General features: G+C 39.2%; 1 protein-coding gene across 1 annotated transcript in view; it reads left to right on the top strand.

Moving 5' to 3' along the window:
* Positions 1 to 1,011: 1,011 nt before the first annotated feature.
* The window catches only part of EFHB (EF-hand domain family member B), a gene marked incomplete at both ends in the record, with an annotated part of 39,201 nt that continues 14,293 nt past the window's right edge, over positions 1,012 to 25,919 (top strand). The window contains 8 exon segments of the mRNA XM_081234740.1: positions 1,012 to 1,932; positions 8,992 to 9,054; positions 9,512 to 9,655; positions 10,356 to 10,536; positions 11,242 to 11,352; positions 15,095 to 15,224; positions 21,380 to 21,463; positions 22,055 to 22,122. Coding sequence (XP_081090866.1) covers positions 1,012 to 1,932; positions 8,992 to 9,054; positions 9,512 to 9,655; positions 10,356 to 10,536; positions 11,242 to 11,352; positions 15,095 to 15,224; positions 21,380 to 21,463; positions 22,055 to 22,122 — 1,702 coding nt within the window.

The following is a 25,919-nucleotide window of genomic DNA, read 5'->3' as shown; positions in this document are numbered from 1 at the left end:
ACAGACATACCTTGATTTACACACAATCAAGTCATTTAAATTGCTTAGGGGGAGAAGAATATTTATATTAGCTATCTAGAAAATTACAGTACACTGTTTTTACAAATGTAAAATAGTATCCCTTAACTGCTTTTTTAAAAAAATTTGGATTTTGCAAGTTTTTCATGAGGTTTCTTAAAAAAGTGGAATCTCATAAATTTCATTCAAATTCTAAGTGAGGTGTTCTGTATCCCCTGTATGTGTAGAACATGACAAATATTCACCAAATACACATTCATTAAAACTTGAGTTTCAAAAAAATCCCATACTTAATTTTGAGTTCGCCACATTATTTTAAAAATTCAATATGCATTATTGTGTAACTCATTTCAAATTTTAATATATTTACTTGAAATGCTATTTAAAGCCTATTTATTGAAGTGTGTTTTCAAAGACTTTAAGATGTTCCTTACCACAGCTGCCAAATATAGTAACTTTACAGAATTTTTAAGGGATGTCTTAAGCGCTGAAAGAACTACATGCAGTGTGCATGTACTTTCACAAGGAAGGATCTAAAATTGGTGGTCACCAACAGAAAGAGGGTTATTTATTCTCTGATCGCCAGAAAAATTAATAGGCCCGTGGCCAGGAGTAGGCCCCTGGCTGAACCCATCCTAACGGGACTGTGCTGCTTGGAAAACCAAAGAGAAGTTTGGGGTCATTTGCTCTGGAGCCCAAGACCACATCCTTCAAGTTTTCCTGCCCTCCAAATCTACTAAAGAAGGGGGAAAAAAGAGAGAAGGAATAAGGGAGAATGGGGGGAATGAGGGAGAGAGAAAGAGGAGAGAGTGGGGGAGAGGAGAAAGAGGGAGAGAGATGGGTGGGGTCCTGACCTGGAAAGAGCTGAGCTCCAAGCCCCGCCCCCGTTTCCCAGGTAACCGGGTAAATAGACCTCCATTTCCTTTTCCCCAGTGAACTCTGCTAGGTGTGAAGTGGCGGGCCGGAAGCAGTGGGCAGGGAGTCCGAGTGGAGATGTGCTCTTTCGTGAGAGTGGGGTCCCCCAAAGGGTTGGGGTGCTCCAAGGGATTGGGATCTTCCCTCGAGCCAGGTGCAGCTTACCCCTTAGAGATGAGTGCCCTTGGAGGAATGAGGGTATCTGAGAGGAAATCTCCTCTGAGCATGGCTGTGGCACTCACCCAGGAAGGAAAAGATGATTTAAGAGAGAGAAGGGTCTTCATGGGAACAACATCTCCCACGGAGTTGGGGCTCAGAGTGGGATTAGGAAAAGAAGATTCTCCATGCAGTCATATATATGAGGAGAGGATGACTTCACCGGAAACAAAATGTCCATCGAGCAATGGGCTTGATATAAGATTACAAAGACAGAATATTTCTAGGACTTTCATGGACGGGAGTAATTTAGGAGTCAATAGGGTCTCAGCCTCACAGGAAACAAAATTTCCTCTGAGAATGTTGCCAGGAAGAGCGGGTTTAGGAAATGAGCGTTTTCTGGCAGGGTGTTGTCCTGGAAGGGTAACACAGTCTCCACTGGGCCTGGTGTGTGAAAGTCCACAGGCTCTAGGCAGCAGGAAATGTCCTGTGGCTGGTGACTCTGAAGAGTTAGGGGCTTCAGTGGGGAAGCAACCTACTTTGGGTATGGAACCTAGACAGGAAGTGGAAAAAGAGTCCACCCGTGTGGTGATGAAGCCCAGCATGGAGATGCAGCCTCCTGTGGAGGTGGCCATGGGGTTCCCCCAACCAGAGGATCCAGATGAAACTAAGCCTACAGAGCCCCAAATGGGCTTGGTGATAGAACCTTCTGAGTACCAGTTGGCTCAACAACCTGAAGAGCAAAGGGAGGTTGAGAACATTGAACCAGGAGTAGAACCTCCAGATCGCATCAGACCCATATACTCTGGGAAATTTTTTCATCGGTTGCCTTGCTGGCCAAGTGTAAGTTTTTTCCTAGTACTTTCCCTAGGAACTATGTATAGATAGCCATGTCTCTATCAAGATGATAAACTTTTGAGACTTGTTTGGATTTGCAGAGTCAAATTGCAGAGATTTTGTTGAGATTCTGATATTCCTTGTCCCAAGAAACTCTTTCCAGCTGTTACTTTGTCCGACCTCCTCTGACTCTCTGCCTCCTTTTCTAATGTCAGCTTTGTTTTCTGTGCACATGAATGGTTCCTCTTGATTTCTCCCTCCTTTCTCCTTTGACCTGCATTTCATTCCTCAATCTGCATTTTCTCAACCCTCCAACTGCAATACATGTTATATCCTAATATTCATGTACTTTTTTCAAAAACAGTTTGCTTTTTCTATTCATTATTCTGTGAGTTATTTACTCTTTCAGCAAAGACTTGTGGTGGTCCTTATGCTGGGTCCAGGGTACTATCAAATGAAAAGCACATGATTCTAATCCCATGGGTTTAGGCTCTCACTCCAATGTTGGAGACAATAACTAAACAAATATTATATAGATGTCTAAATGCATAGAAAACAAATTCTTCCTTAATAGAAGTACACTCTAAATATGAAGTGCAATGGAAAGTTTGGACAATTTTTTTGGAGGAGTTAGGAAAGGCTTTACAGAGCAAGTAGTATTTCAGCTAATTTAAGAAGGTGTCAGTATTTGTCAGATGGAAACAGTTGGAGCATCTTGGGCAAAGAATGGCATAGAGTATGACCAAAGCTTCTTGTGTTGGGAGGTATAAGCAATTCTGTTTAGCCAGCATGGTGGTAAGAGATGAAGAAGAAATCTAAAGGTCCAGAATGCAGAGGTAAAACGTATGGGTACAGAAGCAATGGTGGATCTTCATGAGGGAAGAAATAAATAAAATTTGCCTTTTGGAAAGATAATTCTGATATCAATAATAATGGTGGACTGGAAGGGGAAGATATTGGATGACAGGAAAAAGTTAGAAAGCTATTTCAAGGTAATAATGGCCTGAAATTAACATAGAGTTGAAAGAATTGGAGAGGAGAGAGCAATTCTGAGAACCTTTTAGGAGATGGTATTGTTACGAATTGCCATCCAGTTGTGGATCTATGTGGTGAAAGAGAGGGAAGTTCATGGATGACTTAGGAGTTTCTAGTTTGATAATGAGACATCTTCTGGTTTGGTGACACATGAATATCTGGTGTTGGCCATCCTGAGTTTCAGTTATTTACAAGCTATCAGATGAAAAAGCCAGGGAGACAGTTGGAGCCATGGGTGGAAATGGGACAAAGAAGGTCTAGGCAAGATCTTACCTTGGGAAACACATGAGATGATCAGAGAAAGAAATGTCAACTAGGTGAGTTCTTGAGGACAAGGATTTTCTCTTATTTATCATGTAGCTTCATGACATATCACGAGGTCCAGCTTACACTGGTCATTCAGTAAATATATGTTTGATAAATGGAAGGAAGGCTGGATGATTAAGTGGGAGAAAAAACAGTCAGAGAAGAAAGAGGTGAGTCTGAGAGGGTGGTATTGAGCAACATAAAGGGAGCATCCTTGAAGTATTCTGAGAATAAAGGAGAAATTAGAGAACACAATTCTGCTGAAGTGGTCACAGGGATTCTGCAGAATTTCTTTTTTTTTTTTTTTGCCATCTGCAGACTTTTGTTCCCCTTGGGAGTCAGGGTGTTCTTTTGTCTTTGACCCACTTTGCTTTCTGGTTCCCTTATTGGATTTCCCCAGCCACTCTCTTCTCAGTTGACCATGCCTGCTTCTCCTTTCTGGATCGGTTCTGCAGTCTATGGGTCTATGGCTTCAGACCTGATCTCACGCACGGCAGAAACCAGCTTCCGGTTTCCAATACGGGCTGTTCTAAAACCTCTGCTTCCTGCCTCCTCTCACGTCCTCCTTTCTAAATGTGAGAGGACAGGGAAGAGAGCTTCAAGGAGAAAGTGACCAGCAGTGTTAAAATGTCTTCGGTAGGGTAAATAGAATAAAGATGAATTAGCTTTGGGCATTAAGGGAATTAGCAACATAGTGAGAATGCAGATTCCAATATACTGAAGAGTGAAATTAGAATTGGAGAAAACTATTGTAACTTTTTTTTTTCCCTTAAGAAGTGTGACAGTGAAGAGAACAGAGTAAAGATTCCATTTAGGAATAATTTTATTTATTTAGTGAATCAGTAGGGGAGTTTGAGATAACACAAACGAGATAATGGGTGGAACCAGACCCCAGGTAAGCAGGAGGGAGTGGAAACGGGATCACAGGCCAGAGGAGAGATTAGCCTAGATTAGAAACAAGGTTCCTTTTAAAATAATTTTTTAAATATTAAAATATCTACTTTCACTATAAAACAAAGATAATAACATGAAAAATTTAGAAAACAGGAATGAAAACACAATAATCTTATCACCCTAACACTATGCCTACTGGCATTTTGCTGCCCTCACATTAATTGTTATCAGTGGCTTTACTATATCAACATCACTACCCATGGAGCTTTGCAGGTATTAACTCTTTATCAGTGAGGAAACTGAGGAAAATTAGATAATTTGGCCAAAGTCTTACAGCTAAGAAGTGGTAGCCTCAGGATTTGAAGTCACCACTTCCAATTTAAGAGTCTGAGTTCTAGACTGTACTATACTTCCCATGGCACTTTTCTCCTAATTCATTTTTATGTAGTTGTTACAACAAGCATAAAATTTTTCTTGAGTTTTCACTTACTATTATTTAATAAATTTTTCAGTGTTATTACAGACAACTTAAAAGATGTTTTAGTGATAAAAGCAATATTTCTTTAAGCCCATATATGATTATTTAGATAACTCATTCCCTCTCTTTTTGGACAATAGATTTTTTTCCCAGATTTTTCTATAAGAATAGTCTATGAACTTCTTTATGTATATGTCTTAGAATATTTCCTTAGGATAGAGTTTCAACAGAAGCCAAACGATGAATCTTTCTCTAGTCCTTTTTTTTTTTTTTTTTTTTTCTTGCGGTACCCAGTCCTCTCACTGTCGTGGCCTCTCCTGTTGCGGAGCACAGGCTCCGGACGCGCGGGCTCAGCGGCCATGGCTCACGGGCCCAGCCGCTCTGCGGCATGTGGGATCTTCCCAGACCCGGGGCACGAACCCGTGTCCCCTGCATCGGCAGGCGGACTCTCAACCACTGCGCCACCAGGGAAGCCCTTTTCTCTAGTTCTTGTTGCCAAATCCCTTCCTAAAAGATTGTACCACTAAGTTTTAAAAATTAATAATGATTTGTAAGGCATTGTTTTAATTCACATTTCTTTGATTTATAATGAGATTGAAAATTGTTTCATATGTTTGTTTTCATTGTTTTGTTTTTTTTTATTCTTATATCTGGTCATCTTGCTGAACTCTGATTGGTCTTAATTGCTTATTATTTCTTTTGGATTTGCTAGGTAGACAATCATATTGACACTTTTGTCTTTCCTTCTTTAATATATGTAACTCTCATTTCTATTTCCTATCTCACTGCATTGCCTACGATCAATAATACAATATTGAAAGGTCACTTTTCAGACTTTAATGGGAATGATTCTAATGGTTCACCATTAAGTATTATTTTTGCCATATCCATTCCCAGTTTGCTAAGTATGTTTAAAAGTCAGGAATAGAGGGGCTTCCCTGGTGGCGCAGTCGTTGAGAGTCTGCCTGCCAATGCAGGGAACACGGGTTCGTGCCCCAGTCCGGGAAGATCCCACATGCACCGGAGTGGCTGGGCCCATGAGCCATGGCCGCTGAGCCTGCGTGTCCGGAGCCTGTGCTCCGCAACGGGAGAGGCCACAACAGTGAGAGGCCCGTGTACCACAAAAAACAAACAAACAAAAACACTAGGTAAAAGTTTAGTGAGGAACTGGATATTTACACAGAATAATTTTTTAAATTGATGCATAGTTGATTTACAATGTTGTGTTAATTTCTGCCGTACAGCAATGTGATTCAGTTACACATATAAATCTTTTTTATATTCTTTACCATTACATTTATCACAGGATATTGAATATAGTTCCCTGTGACTTACAGTAGGACCTTGTTGTTTATCCATTACATAGAATAATAATAATAATAATTATTATTATTTTTTGCTGGTACTTCTACTCTGTTTTCAGAGCTTCTGCTGTTTCTTAAAATAATTGGTTCAAAACAATCCTTATGCCAAAGAGGCATAATTGGTGGTGGCAGGTTCTGCTATCCTTCACATCTCAAATTGATGAACAGGCATCCTTGAAAACAACTGAAATAAAAAGAGATAAAAAGAGATCCATGGCTGGAGCGAGACTTGTCACACATAATATGACACTGTAGATAGAAATCAGACTTAATGGCTTCCATCTTTGTGTCCCCAATCAAATGGCCTGAGAACATCCAAACTTGATTACAGCTACTGATTTGGAATCAAATTGCTTTTCAAGTAGGCAACTAGATGAGGAATAGTGAAGGCATTTCTGTCCAACAGAATGTTTACAGTGATAGAAACCTGGAATATCCAATGTCAAACACTTGGAAGGTCAGCAGATGACGGACAAGTAAAGTCATCTCTCAGGCCATGGACTGATTGATCTGTCAATCAATCCATCCTTCCTTCCATCTCTCTCATCATGTAGCACCTGGCGAGTAGCTGCCCTGAGTATCCCCAGCCTTAGGAGTTAGTCTTTTTTCTTTTTAACTTTTTATTTTATATTGGAGTATAGCTGATTTACAATGTTGTGATATATCGTTTCAGGTGTAGAGCAAACTGATTCAGTTATGTATATGCATGTATCTATTCTTTTTCAAATTCTTTTCCCATTTAGGTTGTTACATAATATTGAACAAGAGTTCCCTGTGCTATACAGTAGGTCCTTGTTGGTTATACATTTTAAATAGAGCAGTGTGTACATGTTAATCCCAAACTCCCTAACTATCCCTTCCCCCAACCCTTCCCCCTGGTAGCCATAAGTTTGTTCTTTAAGTCTGCGAGTCTCTTTCCATTTTGTAAGTAAGTTCATTTGTATCATTTCTTTTTAGATTCCTTTCTCTTTCTCTTTCTCTGTCTGACTTACTTCACTCAGTATGACAATTTCTAGGTCCACCCATGTCGCTGCAAATGGTATTATTTCATTCCTTTTAATGGCTGAGTAATATTCCATTGTATATATGTACCACATCTCCATTCCTTATGAGTTAATCTTTGCATTAAATATTTAAAAGAATGGCTGGAGCTTCTATAACATGTATAGCAAGAGAGACTTTATGTTCCCTGATATCTCTGAGATTTCTTACAATTTCCAGCTGAATTAAAAATCACTTGTATCTCAAAAAAGAAAATAAAACAAATAAATAAAATAAAAAACAGACAAAAAGAAATTTTAAAAAATCACTTGCATCTCTCCTCTCTTTTCCCCACCCTGCTTCAGCTCAAGTTAGAGCACAGCCCCTTTCCTTTTTAACCCAAGGTTCTTCTCCCATTGTGTAGTTGTGTAAGTAGAATTTACTCAAGATTTGGCATTAAGGTTGGGCTGCTTGTGACTGGCCAGTTTCGCATCTTGGGCCCCCTGGCCTCTGACCTTGTTGCTAGATCATTCCCTCCTCCCATTTTTCTCAGTCTTTCTCTCATCTCTCTTAATCCTTCTTTAGTCTATCCCATCAAGAGTTCATATTTTCTCCTATTTTTTAGCAAAGCAATTAACTTCTCTGTCTGACCATTTCTATGGGCTTCCTCTTTTATACACAGAGGTATCATCAAGATACTCTCTTAATCTCTTTTTTTCAATCAATCAATCAATTAATTAATTTTGGGCTGCATTGGGTCTTTGTTGCTGCGCACGGGCTTTCTCTGGTTGTGGAGAGCGGGGGCTACTCTTCGTAGCAGTGCACAGGCTTCTCATTGCAGTGGCTTCTCTTATTGCAGAGCATGGGCTCTAGGTCCACAGGCTTCAATAGTTGTGGCACCCGGGCTCAGTAGCTGTGGCATGTGGGCTCAATAGTTGTGGTGCACAGGCTCTGTTGCTCTGCGGCATGTGGGATCCTCCTGGACCAGGGCTCTAACCCGTGTCCCCTGCATTGGCAGGTGGATTCTTAACCACTGAGCCACCAGGGAAGTCCCTAGTCTCTTAATCCTTGATGGTTCTCCCTCTAAGAGGAATTCCCCAGTTAACATTTAACATAATAAAAAACTTTCACCTACCCATCTATATCCATCTGTCTTTATTGTCATCCAGTCATCCCTCATTTGTCTAATTAATCCATCCCCCTGCCAACACCTACACATTCATCCATTCACCCAGCTCTCAGCCTCTCTGCTTTTCACTGATTTCCTCCCATCCTCCTCCAGAGACCTAGAACATTCTGTATGGGAAGTTTCTTTCTCTAGGTTTTTTAAAGAGAAACTTATGCTTTGCAGAAATAACTATCAGCTGCCTTGAAATGATAAACTGGAAATAGATAAGAGGTGCATTGCTGGGAATGAATTGTTATAATCTTTGCTTGGGCAAGGGAAGGGTAGATAAGACCCAAATTAGAATTAAGTGAACAAAGCCAAGTGAAGTTTGGGCCATTCACTGAAGGAGCTTGGCCAGGGGTGACATGTTTGCATATTTCAAAAGTTAGGGTGTTGGTGGAAATACACCCACAATGCAAACACACCCACACCCACTCAGAAATACTTAATAGTTTGAGTTTAGCTTGAATCCAGCCACACTCTCATTGTACTGATGACAATGGGACAGCCGATAATTGACCTGTGAACTATGACGGGATTATTTCTGAAAGTTGAATCCCTGAGCGTGTTGCAGAGGTCCTATAATTGATGGATCACTAACAATGCTGTACTGTAAAAAAAAAGGTATGCTTGAATATATGTAACATCTAATGTTTATATTATACATCAGGATTGTCTTAGATTTGCTAATTGTTCTTACTACTTTTCTTAATTGTGTTAAGTAGTTGAAAGTAACTTTTTAGCATTAGATACATAGGCCAAATTTGAAATACATTCCATTCTTCAAAACACAACCCCTGGACCTGACAATGACCAATTATTGCTTTTTATCTCTTTAGGCAGGGAAAGTTCTTCCGATTGGATACAGAGCTGCAAACTGCTTGACTGAAAAACTTCCCAGGGTGAGTGTTTTCAAAATGCATTTGTGTGAACATAAGATAAACAATGCTCAACATTCCTTCTGAGAGTTGCATAAATTTAATGTGGTCAATTTGGATTATTTTTACTGTATTTTGGGGCCTTCTATTGAGTTTGTCTGAGGAAGTGAAAATTCCAGGCTTACAATTTCCAGCTCTACAAAAACTACTGGAGATTCCATTTATTTTGATGGGAAATAGTCATTTATGGTATGCTTCCTAACCTGGATACTTCTTGGTTGTTTTCTAAATATAACTTTTAAAATATGTTGTTTATTTCTATTAAAAAAATTCAGGATGTTTCATTTTTTGGAGCTGTAGATCACCAGGTACTGATTAAACTCATGTAATGAAGGGTGTTCATTGATTGGTATAGATCAGTCTTGCTAATATCTAATTGACTGTACTTAATAATTCTATTTTCTTCTCTCCCTGTTGGTAGCTAATGACCCCACCTGAGGCAAAAAAATTTTTCAACTTCAGATATCCACCTGCTGGAGCCGAAAGAGTATTTTATGGCAGAGCAAATGATCCCCAAATTGCACCTTCTTTGACACATGGAATAAGATCTAAAATTTCAACACCGGTAACTTCTTTTCTATTTTTCCCTGTACATTATTCACTTACCAAGGTGAAATTGAACAAACGAGGTATTAGTGAAATATCTCCTTCCCACTCTTAATCTTGGGCAGTGAAAATAATCCAAGCAGCAGCAGCCAAGAGGGTGAGTGTAGAGAAGTTGATGGTTTAAGCCACAGACTAATATTCTCCCCTCAGATAATAAAAGCCAAGCTGCACTTAATTTTCTCACTGTAAAGAGAAGTGCTGTCAAGGTTTGTTAAAGCATGGTTAGGACAAAGGCTGGGTGATATTGCTGGAGATGCCAAGAGCGCTTGTACATGCATTGTGTGCACGCAGGGTCTCGGTGTTACCTGCTACAGATTGAATGGACAGTCAAGGTTCAGAAGACCTGATCTTATACCTGGAGGGAGCTGGTGGGAATCACGTGGCTGTTGTGCTTGTCATTCCTACTTTTCTGGAACCTTTGAGTCGAGTAACCAGGGAGTTGCTCTCATAAATGCTTTAGCCCCAATGAAAAGTCATATTTAGACTTGTCTAAGCTGCATAACCCCAATTCTGATGGTTCATTTGAAGGTGAGCCAAGACAACGATCATGAAATGTTTCCCCACAATCATATTGTCTTCTCCCCAGCTATTGAGTTTCAGTGTTCAGACTTTTTTCCTTATTTTGGTTATTACATCTTTGCTTTGTATGATTTCTTTAGGCAAAGGTACTGATCAACCCACAGCCTATTACAACCTTTCAACAGAAAATGGAAGATAAGAAGGAATCAGTATATTTTAGCAATCAACGGGCACCGTTAGGAAAATCTCATGATCAGACGCCAGGATTACCTAAAGGCCTGGATATACTTAATACGACATTTGGGACGGCAGTCATCAGAGGTAGTGAAAATAAAGGGTGGGGAAGGAGTGATAAAATGTCTCCTTAGAAAATGGGATTAAATATCCTGTTGGGATTTATTTAGTGCTGGTGTAAATGTTGATTCAAGAATGAAAGATGGGAATCATAGCAAGAAAGTTACTCTCAGACCCAGAAGCCTTACAGTTGATGTATGTCAAGGCAGTAAGAGTTCAGGGTTTGGAGAGGAGATTCAGGGAGCAGAGTAGAGATGGTGTAAAGACAGGAAAGAGACTCTGGGAAGTTGATGTTGGAACCAGCTGTGAGGGCTGCTATCTCTTTCCCCTGGACATCTATTTGTGTGTTTTATTTCCACCAAAGCCTCTAATGTGTTCATAACTCTTTTTTTTTTTTTTTTTTTTTTTTGCGGTACGCGGGCCTCTCACTGCTGTGGCCTCTCCCATTACGGAGCACAGGCTCCGGACGCGCAGGCTCAGCAGCCATGGCTCACGGGCCCAGCCGCTCCACGGCATGTGGGATCTTCTCGGACCGGGGCACGAACCCGCGTCCCCTGCATCGGCAGGCTGACTCTCAACCACTGCGCCACCAGGGAAGCCCTGTATGTTGGCTTTTTGCCCATGTAGCTTATGTAGTTAGCATACCAGTTTGTCATTTGCTCTAGTCAACTTAAATATGTTGTAAAGAGCTGAAAAATGCCTTAAAACTGATTTCATTAATTCTTCCTTCAGAATTATCCGCTAGAGAGGTGGTGAATCCACCAAAATCCTATCAAGAAGTATTTGAAGAAGGACAGGCAGGACACGATCTGTATATTGTATCTCACAATGATTATTATGCAGGTAAGTCTCCTCCAGTGTAAAATGGGCCTGAGAATATGAGACTCAGATTTGTGAAGGGGAATAAGGGAGATGATGTGCTTAAAGTTAAAATGCCTGGCATATAATAGGTGATCAATAAATAATAACTTATTACTTATAAGGTTATAAACCCCGATAGCTGGGAACACATACACTTATGCATTTTGGGTGTAAAATGTAGAAAGATATGTTTCATTAAAATGAAAAAAATAGCTAAGTAAGATTAAATGTTGGGTAGTCTAATCTTGTTTTTTATTCAAATAGTAGGATTATTCTAAGTGCTTCACTTTACATGAGGATTATTAGATAATGGTCAACTGCAGAAATTTTGGAGTCAGATCAAGTTCAAGGCCTAGCTTGTCCATTTATTATCTTTTAGACCTTGAATATTTTACTTATCACCATCTTTTTTTTTTTTTTTTTTTTTTTTTTGCGGTATGCGGGCCTCTCACTGTTGTGGCCTCTCCCGTTGCGGAGCACAGGATGCACAGGCGCAGCGGCCATGGCTCAAGGGCCCAGCCACTCTGCGGCATGTGGGATCCTCCTGGACCGGGGCACGAACCCGTGTCCCCTGCATCGGCAGGCGGACTCTCAACTAGTGCGCCACCAGGGAAGCCCTATCACCATCTATTTTAAATTTCTTAAATAGGGATAATAATGTTGCGAGGATGAAGTGAGTGCCTGCAAAATGCCAAGAATGGTGCCTGGAACATAGTGAGGGCTCAGTAACTATTATCATTATTATTATTATTATTATTGTTATTTTTATTAAGTGATCTTGACTAAAAGCCTTATTACTAGAATTATTCTATAGCATAACTAAAAGGCATTGGATGTTTAAGTGCTGTAAACTACAACTTAATTGTTGACGTGTGGGTGCTAAGTAGAATCTTGACCTAACAGAGGATTGACAATTAGACTCTGATACCTGTCCTGAGAAAGCCGATGGCCTGTACATGATTCACGAACTAATCTGCATTAGTTAGAAGCAAGACTAGCCCTTCACTGCAGCACAAGACCCCTCTCTCCGTCTTTCTTTCTTTACTTTTCTCCTCCACCGCCCCCTCACGTCATACTCCCTCTGGGGCTTGTCTGCTATGCCCATTGCTCTGCGGCTGGAGTCAGCCATTCCCTTCTCCCATGACCAGTCTCTGCTGGTGCCTTACGCTGCCGGGTACACTCCGGTCCTGAGATCATCTCCATCCTCCCACGGCTGCTTCCACCCCGCGCTTTTTCACAGCCTTGACAAGGCTTCTCTCCGTGTCTCCTCCGTCGCCACTTCCCTGGCTCTGTCCCTCCCTTTCTTCTTCTTTAATATAAATTTATTTATTTTATTTTATTTACTTTTGGCTGAGTTGGGTCTTTGTTGCTGCGCGTGGGCTTCCTTTAGTGGTGGTGAGAGGGGGCTACTCTTCGTTGCAGTGCGTGGGTTTCTCATTGCGGGGACTTCTCTTGTTGTGGAGCACGGGCTCTAGGCACATGGGCTTCAGTAGTTGTGGCACGCAGGCTCAGTGGTTGTGGCTTGCGGGCTCTAGAGCGCAGGGTCGGTAGTTGTGGCGCACGGGCTTAGCTGCTCTGTGGCATCTTCCCAGACCAGGGCTGGAACCCGTGTCTCCTCCACTGGCAGGCATATTCTTAACCACTGTGCCACCAGGGAAGTCCCCTCCTTTTCTTCTTTTCCTCCTTCTAGTCTTTCTTTTCTTTATTCCTCCTTCCCTCCATTCCTCTCTTGTGAAAATATTTTATTCATTTTTGGAAAAGTTTAGCATCGATAGCACAGTCTAATCCAATCCCATTTAATTGTTTTAAGAAAGAACTATTTCAATGAATATGTATATAGACACCCTTTACATGCATTTAGCATTTGGAGGAAAATTTGGAGGAAAATGAGTGTAGTTTTAAAAATTATTTATTTATATTGGAGTATAGTTGATTTACAATGTTGTGTTAGTTTCTGGTGTACAGCAAAGTGATTCAGTTATACATATGTGCATTCTTTTCCATTATGGTTTATTACAGGATATTGAATATAGTTCCCTGTGCTCTACAGTAGGACCTTGTTGTTTATCCTTTCTATATATAGTAGTTTGCATCTGCTAGTCCCAAACTTCCAGTCCAAATTTTTTTAATATTTAGAAGACTCTAATGGACTATCACATGACTGAAGTTACTTTCATTTGCTGACTTTTACAAAAGTTTCACTAGCCTCTTGAAAAAGAATAGAATCCAATCCTTTAAATATTTATTTTTCACTTTTTCCCTTTAATGAAAGCACTATTTTTTATTATAAAAATATAATTGTAGAGAATGTAAATATCATGGAAAAATGAAGAAAAAGTAAATGTAACCTTGAAATCCCATTAGCCAGAGATAACTACATTTGATATATCGAACATCTTTCTAACCCCCATCCACGGAGCTATCTTCAGTTAAATGTGACAATAATCTCCATGCTTTTGGAGAAACTGCTATATGCATTTACTTGAAATAGTATGTCAAGGACATAATTCAATAACAATAACAACCTCTTTTAAATGCACTTAATTTAAATTATTACTAAAGTAATAGATATTTTCTTTTATAAAATGCAGGTTGTATAGAAGTATATGAATTGCAAAGAAAATCTCCCACAATTCCCAGTCTGCCATAGGTGATACTTTCATATATGTTTTCTTTGCTCATTCATATATGAGTGTTTGTGAGTCTTTTGCATCCTACTGTACACACTTTTTTTTCCCTTTTGCTTCCCCCCCCCACCACATATGAAATTTCTTGGTTGTCTTTTCAGGTCAGTTATCAATATTGTATTTTTCAGGATTACAAAAATGTATTGTTTATATATCTCTGTGAATGTGATTTGTTTCCTTAGGATACATTCCTAGATTTCTAAGCATCTGAAAATTTCACTCTTAGAGCCAAACTCCCCACCTGAATAGCTGCCCCAGTTTGCCCTCACAGGCACAGTGTATGAGAATTTCCATTTCCCTGCATCCTCCCCAATGGCGAACTTTGCCAATCTTCTTTATTTTTGCTTAACTGAGAGTCGAATTATGACTGTGCACTATTGTTTTTGCTTACATTATTTGGGTTACTGGTGAGGCTGAATATCTTTTCTCCATCATTTTATAACCTTGTAGCTGATCTCTAGTTTCAGTCTTACCTTCTTATCTACAAATAGAAAACTAATACCACATCATGACTTGAAAAAAGTACAGTACTAGATCTTAAAAATAAAGACCTCCCTGCTGGGTTCTCAGCCCTCTATCACCCTTTGAATGTCTCTAATATGAGATAAGTGATTATAACGAAATGTGAAAGTTGTAACGCAAATCTCAGTGAAAGCAAGTATAAAACACCAATCTCTCAAATCTTAGCATAGCTTAAAGCACCACTGGGGTCACAAAGCCTTGCAATACCTCCCCTGATCTTAAGGATTTCTTTAACATTGATGGGGCCTGAATTTTTCATTAGTTATATGTCTTTCTCCTACATCATTTTTCTACTTACTTTCCAAATATTAACACAAGGAACCCTTGTTCCACCAGTCTCCCAGCTCACATGGGAGAATGCCTCTGTCATCTGTAGCCAAATGTGTGCAGTTCCCTGTGCTGTGACAGTTCCATTCTTTTTCCCGCTCTCATTTTCATTGTCAGTGAGAACATCATGCGCTTCTTGCACAAAGTTGTGTTGCTTAAGTCAGAAGCCTTCCCTTTTCTTTTCTTAGGAGAAGCAAAGCAGCGAAAGTATAACCCATCAAGTTTTCATAGATTTAACTTGTACGGGATCCCAACACCACATTTTAATGATGGACGAAATATGGCAAAAACTTTACATTGGCTTCACGAACTACAAATGTAAGTTTAAGTATGTTGTGTCTTGGAACAAGTGTTAGATATATGGCATATGGACTTGAAAGCTTATTACGTTTATTTTTTGAAGAGGTAATGCAGTGACATGGTTCAAACATAAAAATAATAGAAAAAGATACACAGTGATATGTCTTCTAAACTGTCCAGTTCCCCCAGAGATAACCATGATACTGTCTTTTTGTTGTTTTTGTTGGGTTTTCTTCTGTTTGATTTTTTGTTTGTTTGTTTTTGACCGCGTGGCTTGCAGGATCTTAGTTCTCCCAGCAGGTATAGAACCTAGGCCCCCTGCAATGGACGTGCAGACTCCTAACCACTGGACTGCCATGGAATTCCCTGTGTGTGTATTTGTGATTCTAAAGTAACTTCATGTCTTTTCAGCAGATTGGAAGACATACATGAATGTTTTTAATCTATGGGATCAACCCTACTATGTTTCTTACAGATAGTGGGCTTTCAAGTCTCTACAAAGACAATCATGTCACATATAATTGACCTGTCATTTATCATTCAGCTTTGTTTAATAGTTATTTGAGCACCTGAGCATCTGACTTAACTCTCACAAACTGTGACCTTTTTACACCTGCATTCTACATTTTGACTACTTTCCTAAGAAATTAAAATAAGGTTCCTTAGTTTTTCATTCCCTGTCTTATATTTTATATCTAAGCCAACAAACAAAATAAAAACCTATATTTCCTACTATGTTTAAAAAATCAGAAGATTGAAAATACTGAGGTACTGGGTTGAATGGTGGCCCCCAAAGATGTCCATGTTCGAATTCCCAAAACCTATGAAGTTTATATTATATGAGAAAAGGGTCTTTGTAAATGCAATTAAGTTAAAGATCTTGAGATGAAGAGATCATTCTGGATGATCTGGGTGGACCCTAAATCCAATGACAAGTGTCCTCATAAGGGAAAGGCAGAGGGAGGTTTGAGACAGAAAAGCAGAAGACATTCAGAGGAGAAGAAGGTGATGTGAAGATGGAGGAGGCTGGAATGATGTGACAGCAAGCTAAGGAAGGTCCCCCCCAAAAATGCCAACAGCCTCCAGATGTTGGAAGAAGCAATGAACAGATTATCCCCTAGAGCCTTTGGAGGGAATGCAGCCTTGCTGTCACCTTGACCTCAGACTTCTGGTCTCTAGAACTGTGAGAGAATACATTTCTATTGTTTTAAGCCACAGGTTCATGGTAATTTGTCTAGCACCCACAGGAAACGAATATACTGGGCTTACATTTCTATACATCAATGGTGGGAGTGGATTTGCTTTGCTCTCTGTCCTCTTTATTTTTTTAGTTTATAACTTTTTAAAAATTAATTTTTATTGGAGTATAGTTGATTTACAATGTGTTGGGACTTCCCTGGCTGTCCACTCCGAGCTTCCACTGCAGGGGCTGCGGGTTGGATCCCTGGTCAGGGAACTGAGATCCCACATGATGCACAGTGCGGCCAAAAACAAAAACAAAAAAAACACAAAACAAAGCAAAACAAATACAATGTTGCATTACTTTCTGCTGTACAGCAAAGTGAACCAGTCATACATGTACATCTATCCACTCTTTTTTAGATTCTTTTCCCATATAGGTCATTACAGTGTATTGAGTAGAGTTCCCTGTGCTCCACAGTAGGTCCTTGTTGTTTATCTATTTTATATACAGTAGTGTGTATAAGTCAATCCCAATCTTCCAATTTATTCCTCCCCCCCATTCCCCCTTGGTAACCATAAGTTTGTTTTCTACATCTGTGACATCATTTCTGTTTTGTAAATAAGTTCATTTGTACCATTTTTTACACCCTCTGCCCTCTTTAAAGGATACACTGGCCCTCCAAGTTTCCATAGGCCCCCGGCGTGCACACAGAGTTTGCACATTCCCACAGGCACCCAACTGCCTCGCTCATTTGCCTGTCTGGTTGCTGAAATAACAGCTCTCAGTTATAGAGACCAAATGCTTAGTACTTTATGTATGGTTAATTTAATCCTACCAACACCTCTGTGAGGTAGGTGTACTATAATTTTTTTTCAGGGGCGTATGGAAAAGTTTATTCACTGAACCTATCTATGAAACAGAAACAAAATCAGGGACACAGAGAATAGACTGGTGGTTGCCAAGGGAGCAAGAGGGTGGGAGAGGGTAGGATTGGGAGTTTAGGATTAGCAGATGCAAACTGGTATATACAGAATGGATAAACAACAAGGTCCTACTGTACAGCACAGGGAACTATATTCAACATCCTGTGATAAACCATCGTGGAAAAGAATATGAGAAAGAATGTATATATATGCATAACTGAGTCACTTTGCTATACAGCAAACTAACAACACTGTAATTCAACTATACTTCAGGTGTACTATAATTTTTAGCCTTTCCATTTTACCGACGAAGAAACTGAAGTACAGAGAAGTGAAATCATTTGCCCAAGATCATGCAGCTGAGAAATACTAGGGGTAGGGATGAAACCCTGGCAGTGTGTCTCCAGGGGCTGCCTTTAACCACTACACCAGGGGTATAGACACTGGATTCTGTGATCACAGGCCTGAAATTTTGATTTCCATTCTTCTCCCACTCCCTTATTATATGAGTTTCTGATACTTGAATTATTGAAAACAATAATGTTAAAACACAAACACAGAAGAAATTCTTTCAATATTATACTAAACCCGTATGAGATAGTTTTTCTTTAGGGTATAGAAGAAGAGCTTATAAGACAAATATTCATTAATTTATCGCTATTAAAGTTGTTAAAACATACATAAAGGAAAACGTGAAGAAATGATTTAAGTATTTCACTAGATATTTATAATTAAATATAACATAGAAATTGATACTTAAAAGGAGACAAATATGGTTTATCCACTTCTGAAAGCTTAGAAATATTAAACCTACTATCCATTTCTTAAAGATATGAAATCAACATATTCACAAGGTGGTCCTTAAGAAGGTCCTAAGAGCAGAGCTTTTGGGTCATTAACAAGCACATATTTATCAATGATTTGGGATAGTCATAGAAAAACACACTGAATTTATAAAAGCAGGCCATATGCAGGACGCATTTCCCTCCAACTTGTCTCTACCCACAAGGAAACATCATTTATGGAACACTGTTTAATTTGATCATTCTTTCTGTATTTCAAAATTTAGTTGGAAAATTATTGCTGAAATGATAGATTCTTTATTCCCTTGATTTGTTGTATTTCAAATAGGACTCACTACTTCATTCTTCAGTGTGATTTCTATTATAAACTTGGAGTGAAGTGTATTTGTTTTCATCTCTTTTTTTTGTTCCTATTTTCTTCTTTTTTTGTCTTTATTTTTTTTTAATTAAAAAAATTTTTTTTGAGGTACGCGGGCTTCTCATTGTTGTGGCCTCTCCCGTTGCGGAGCACAGGCTCCGGACGCGCAGGCTCAGCGGCCATGGCTCACGGGCCCAGCCGCTCCGTGGCATGTGGGATCTTCCCGGACCAGGGCACGAACCCATGTCCCCTGCATCGGCAGGCGGACTCCCAACCACTGCACCACCAGGGAAGCCCTGTCTTTATTTTTTAATGGAAGAATAGTTGATTTACAATGTTGTGTTAGTTTCAGGTGTACAACAAAGTGATTTATTTATTCATATATATATAATCTTTTTCGGATTCTTTTCCATTCTAAGTTATTATAAGATATGCAGTATAGTTCCCTGTGCTATACAGGGACTACTGTATAGCACAGGGCCTGCTGTATAGCACAGGGAACTATATTCCCTGTTATATATATTGGCTATCTATTTTATATATAGTAGTGTGTATCTGTTAATCCCAAACTCCTAATTTATCCCTCCCCCACCTTCCCCTTTGGTAACCATTAAGTTTGTCTTCTATGTCTGTGAGTCTCTTTCTGTTTTGTTTACATCTCACTTTGATATGCACTATTTTAACATAAATTTGGTTTACTTTTAACTTTTGAGAGTTATTAGGGATATATACTTTTAAGGAATATATTTCCTCCATAAAACTACCTCTATCTATATTCTGTTTATGACCTTTGGTCTGAAGAATCAGTTAGAATGTTGAAATGGGGTGTGTGTGTGTGTGTGTGTGTGTGTATGTGTCTGAAAGAAAAATTGATTGGCACACAGAGACTTTACTCTGAGTTGGTTAGTGAATACTGTGAGGTGTGTAATGATGTTACAGTTATTGATACTCTGACATACTTGGCTGCTCAGAAATACTTCCCAATTCTCCCAGAAACATAACCCAGGCACTTTTAGGATGAGAAGCGTAGGCTCCATGACTTAGAATCCTTACCCTTACCATCCAGGCATGTTCCTAATCATGCCCCTTGGAGCTGGTTTTATTTATTTATTTATTTTAAAAAATAGATTTTATTTTTTTATTTTTGGCCGCGTTGGGTCTTCGTTGCTGTATGTGGGCTTTCTCTAGCTGAGGCCAGTATGGGCTACTCTTTGTTGCGGTGGGCAGGCTTCTCATTGAAGTGGCTTCTCTTTGTTGCGGAGCTCGGGCTCTAGGAGCGTGGGCTTCCGGGCTCCGTAGTTGTGGCTCTCGAGCTCTAGAGCACAGGCTCAGTAGTTGGGGCACGTGGGCTTAGTTGCTCTGCGGCATGTGGGATCTTCCTGGACCAGGGCTCGAACCTGTGTCCCCTGTATTGGCAGGTGGATTCTTAACCACTGTGCCACTAGGGAAGTCCTTGGAGCTGGTTTTAGATTGTCAACTTTGTTCAAATTACAGCCCTTATACTGCCTCTGATTTATTCTGACTTTACCCATATTGTTCTTTTTCTCCCTTTTTGAACTAATGGGAAGTAAATGAAGAAATAAAAGATGAATTACTTTATATTTCATCTTTTGTTTCTCCACAGAGTGTCACTCTTCTCCAGAAATTTATTCAACTCCATATTTCTCCAGTACAGGAAATAGTTTTAAAAGCAAATGGAATCTAAGAGTTTAACATTCATTGTTTTTAGTCTTAGCAAAACAATAGAGAATTTATTAATTTTAATGTTATTAAATAGTGGTGTTGTAATTTTGCAGTTCTCAAAAGAAATTCTTAGTCATTTAATCACAGTGATAGAAGTAATGAAATTATATTACAGAAAATTGGCAAAATAAAATCACCCATAATCCTGTCACCTTAATTCAACCTTTATTATCTTTTTAATCTATTTCTTTCTAGTGTGGCTTCCTGTGTTGATTTTTGCATAGCTTTAATCAGAGTGCAATAACATTTTATATTCTGGTTTTTCACTTAACATAAAATAATCTTATATGGCTGTGTATTCTAAATAACCAACATTTTGAATGCACACAGAGTGTGTTCTTGTTAATACAACATAACTAATCACCCTCTAGGACTGAACATTTAGATTCTTTTTTTTTTTCCCCATCGTAGACAGTGAGGCTATAAGCATTTTTATAAATGTAACTTCTTTTCACACTTAATTATGTAGATTATCTCCTTATGATTGGTTTTCAGATGTGGATAAAAGAGGATGAACATTTTTATGCTTTTTGAATCATGTTACCAAATTATTTCCAAAAGGATTATAGCAATTTGCACTCGCAATCTATAAGTGTTTTACCATACTTTTTGCCAATGTTAGATATTCTCTTTCTCTGTCTCTTGTCTCTCTCTCTCTATATATATATGTGTGTGTATATATATATATATATTTACTTATGTACTGTTTAAAAGTGGTACTTTGTTGTTCTTTTATCTTATATTTCTTTTATTACTGGAGAGTATTATAACTTCTCCATATATTTGCTTACTAGATTTGAGTTATTTGTTTATATCCTTTGGTTATTTATTTCTTTGATGCTTACTTTTCCGTTAGCAGTTTTAAGAGTTACACACTTATAAGAATGATATTAACTCTTTTTGTTTACTGAAAAAAAATTTGTTTGCTTGTCTTATTCTTTAATGAAAATTTTATATTCTATTATAAACTTATCTTTATAATAGAATATACATGATAGAAGAATGAACACATAAAGCTTTCTTTTTAGCATATAATTTCTCTTGAAACTGGATTTATTTTGTGATGTCCCAAATGATACTATGGTATTCCTCACCATATGTATATTTGGTAGCCAAGAATACTTTAGGTAATACAGATACCTGACAATTTTCTAATTTTATAGGAAAAGAGGAGCTAAGGTTGTATCCAAGAGAGTTGATGATTTCAAAGAAAAATTTCAACATAAACTTGGAAGAATTTTAGATCCGTAAGTTCATGATTAACTTAGAATTGAAAATGTTTTTGGATCAAATTTACAAACTACTCTTGTGGTAAATTTTGGTTTGTGTTCTATTAGGTTCTATCAATTAAATAAGAATCATCCTTTTGTGTTAATCAGGGAACTCTTGTTAGCCTCTATAGCGCTTGAGGTTCCAGGAAAGTACTGAGTCTCCAAAATGGACAGGGCATTTGGAGAACAGGGTGGAAGAATTTTGTGTAAAGCTTTATTTCTGAGATCTCAGAAATTTAACTTATTGCATTATATTTTCCTCTCTCTTCCCTGTCCACCCCCCCCCCCCATATATATGTATGTACTTCCATAATTCTGCTTTGAGTATGTTCTGTTTTTTTCTTTTTCAGTCTGGACTTTTTCACTGGAAGCCAGTGAAAGCATTCAGCCATTGCTAATGCGAGTGGGAGATTAGGAAAAAGATATGTTGGAGAACTTCTGTTTGATTCTCATAGCTTGGTTATAGGAGAAAATATAGGCGATTAAAAACATATGGCAAACATATTTTAAATTCCAGGGATGCCATGTGGTGGGAATTTTCACTAAAGTATTTGTTTTCTTTGATAGCATTGCAGAAACAATGAATGTTCCCCCAGACCACACATTTGGGGCTTGTCTCCGTCCTGAGGAGTATGGTAAATATACAAACTTTCTTCTTAAAAAACAAACAACAAAATCCCCCCCACCCCCCAAATCATGCAGTTAAGTTCACCATCTCCTTCTCTCAAAGCTTCTAATTTTAATGGCTTAAAATATTACATTAACACTAAAGAAAACAATTTGTAGCACAAGAAAGAAACAAAATTTTCATATTATATTTGAAATAAGAACAGTTTAAAGCCCTTGTAATGAATTCCTTAAGTGTATTTAAGGCTCAGAATTTTATTTATAAAATAAATAAGGCCTGTATTAAACAAGCCAAAGTGAAGTGAGGCAGCTTTTTAATGAATTCCAATATTGTACTAGGCCCTTGTTACTCAAAATGTGGTTGCAAATGGCAGTATTGGTGGCCCCTGCAAGGTTCTTAGAAATGCAGAATCTCAGGCTCCACCCCAGACCTACTGAATCAGAAACTGCATTTTAACAACATTCCCAGATGAACTGTAGGGACATTCAAGTTCCAGAAAGCACTGTACTCTACAACCACATACTTAAGAACCACTCTTCCCACCAGCCAATCAATTAATCAACCTATAAAGTGGCAGAAGAAAATTCCCAGGACTTTGTCTTTAGTGCTAAGGGATCTAAACAGCAGACTTCCAAAGGGAAAACTATGCCCAAGCTTATCAGGATTGGGCTGTATTTTACTGGTTTTCAATATACAGTCTGCAGTCTATCTGCATTAAAATCACCCAGAGAATTTATTAAATATGCAGGTTCTTGGGACTCATGCTCATATATTCTCAGGTACACTAAACTTTAAGAATTGCTACTAAAATGTGTTAAAGCCCACTAACTGACAAATAAAATAAATATTTACTGAACTTCTGCAACATGGTGTTTCAGAGCACCATGAATCACCACATTAGGAGATTATATTTTGGTTCTGTTTTTAGATCAACTGTTACATGTTTAATGGATGCCTGCCCATCTTAGAGGCTCTTCATACCTCTAGAAGTGGGTAAGGGATGATTTAGGAAGCCCATCAGTGAGCCTGAAATACAAGTAGATTATCATGCTCAGCTGCCTACTTGAGGGCAGGTTCATGCTGGTTGGCGCCCCATCTTGCTGTCTGTTGGATTCTTGGGGTCTAGCGCACAGTACATTGTTTTCGCCAGTATCTATAGCATGAATCAATGTATCTAACACATAGTTTATCATGTTGACAATTAGGTAACATTGACAAATTTCCTAATAGTTGAGCTACATTACCCTTAAAAGTTGAATGATAAGATAGAGCTATAAAATGAAAAGGAAGAACACTGACATTAATAGTTTAAAAAATGTGTCAGTATTGTCCTTGGCACTGTATAGCGTAACTGTGTAAGGGGACTGTCAGCTCTCTCTAGACTTTTCGTGGAGCTCATGGATGGACACAGATTAACTCCAGTGGCCTTTTGTGATTACTATTGGGGTTAACTAGCAGCATCTATTCCGTGGAAAGCTTCAGGGTCTGCCTGCTTCCGAGAACATATTGGTTTCTTTACTGGGCCTGGATTGCTCCCTTACCCTTACTTAGGGAAAGAAAGGCAACTGCACAAAGAATGCCTCATCCCTCAGGCCTGGGGTTGTTGGTTATGTTATGATGCTTCCAGGAAGAGTGCAAGGGCTGTGTCCAGCTCCCAGAATGCACCAGGGCAGAGGCAATGTGGAGGAGAATCCGGCTCCCAGAATGCACCAGGGCAGAGGCGATGTAGAGGAGAATCATGGGCAGTAGTGCATCATGGGAATTGGTTGCAGGCAGGGTGCAACTGAGGAGCAGGCGTGGCTTTTCTGATGTCCCTGGCGTTGTAGCAACGTCATGGTTCTCTCTCTTAGGGCCACAGCTTGTACTCCTGATTTCAGCTCTTTAGAGGTGGCTCTTGAGTAGTTGTCAGTGATTTGACATGAGCTTCATAAATATTCTCTCAGGGCCAGGCCAGAAGAGGGTATCAGCATACCTCTCATCCACTAGGCAGTCATACCTGCTAGGGTTGTAGCGGGAAAACCAGGTAGAGTTGGAGATACAACCATTCAAATGGTTATTTTTGGATGTTAATGGAGAGTGAAGGCCTCTCAAGATAAAAAAAAAAACCAACTCAACCAAGAGCCATCTTGTGGAAGAGCCGGGGTGGGGGGAGGTCCTTATACAGAGCAGCCCCCCAGAGGGTTGACATCAGGGGAAGAAATGTGGAAGAGGAAAGGAAGCCACACTTATTTGTCAAAAATAACCCCTAACCACTTTGATTTCCTCTCGCAGGTCCTTACTTGGGTTTTGCCTACATTAGGATGGTCTGATAATAGCTGACCCCAGTTCAGATGATCTTGTTCTGAGGCACTTGGCCAGTTCATGGAACCAGCACTGGTTGTGGGCTTTTCACCATACTTAGGGTCTACCCTTAGAAAGAAGGCTTTTATCAGAATATGCAGGATTAACTCCTGATTTTATAATAAACTTAGAGGTGCTATGAGTACCTATTAAAAAAGACCCTTGACAGAGCCTAATAATATAGAGCCTTGTACAAAGTAGATGTGAATATTAGTTGCCTTGAACTGCCCCCAATGTTGCAATTTATTCTTTTTCAATTTTTAAAAATTGAAGTATAGTTGATTTGCAATGTTGTGTTAATTTCTGTGGTACAGCAAAGTTATACATACATATACATACACATTTAAAAAAATTCTTCTCCTTTATGGTTTATCATAGACTGTTGAATATACTGCCCTGTGCTATACAGTAGGACTTTGTTGTTTATCCATTCTGTATATAATAGTTTGCATCTGCTCACCCCAAACTCCCACTCCTTCCCTCCCCCAACCCCGTCCCCCCTTGGCAACCACCAGTCTGTTCTCTATGTTTGTGATTCTGTTTCTGTTTCATAGATAGGTTCATTTGTGTCATATTTTAGATTCCACATATAAGTGATATCATATGGGATTTGTCTTTCTCCTTCTGACTTACTTCACTTAGTATGATCCTCTGTAGTTGCATCCATCAATGTTGCAATTTAAATTAACCTACCCAGGATATCACAGCCAACTGCCGGCATGACCCTGTCACAAGAAAGCAGGAAGGGAGGGGTATAGGCCAGGGGAAAAAGAACAGAGGTAGAAGGTTTCTTCTGGTGACATCCACCAAGCTGTCACATCTGAAGCAACATGGTCAACTCTGGTCTGATCTGTGTCACCATTAACATCCAAGGAATGGGGTTTAGAGGTAGTGTATTTGTACTTTCTTTGTGTCATAATTCAGGAAAGTTCCTTTAAGTCATGAAAGAAAAGTGAAAGCAAGGGCCGGGTCTGGTGGTGGCAGCAGGTGGATTGGAGGGTTTATTACTTGGGGCTGTGGGTCAGGAGTCACTTAATGGACTGTGAACGGAGGTCTCCTGTGCTGGTAATAGTGTAGGGGAAGCAGGACAGAAATGGGGACTTGGTATGCAGACTGAAGGCAGACTGGAAACTCACATTAGGAAGGAGTAGGGAACTTGTCTCCAGTTTTTACAAGGTTTCCCAGATGTTTAGTCAACCCTGAGGCACACAGAGTGACCCCCACGTGGAATCAGCCCCAGCTTTCAGATCCTCAGCCTTGTAGACAAATGTCTGCTAAGAGGGTGTCAGGCAAGGACTTTGCTGTCTTAGGAAAGGATTTGACAGCTGAGTGGGCTCATGATTCCCCCATAAAATTCATTTTTTCAGATTATTTTCATTGAGCAAAGAAGTCGCATAAAGCAGAAGTATTCATTTTTTATCAATTACTTTGTACTTTTTTTTATACAAAAGGATTTTCTTGTCA

Source organism: Mesoplodon bidens (assembly GCF_964165515.1).
Source record: "Mesoplodon bidens genome assembly, chromosome: 5".
NCBI lineage: Eukaryota > Metazoa > Chordata > Mammalia > Artiodactyla > Ziphiidae > Mesoplodon > Mesoplodon bidens.
This window is presented reverse-complemented; position numbering and strand designations above follow the sequence as displayed.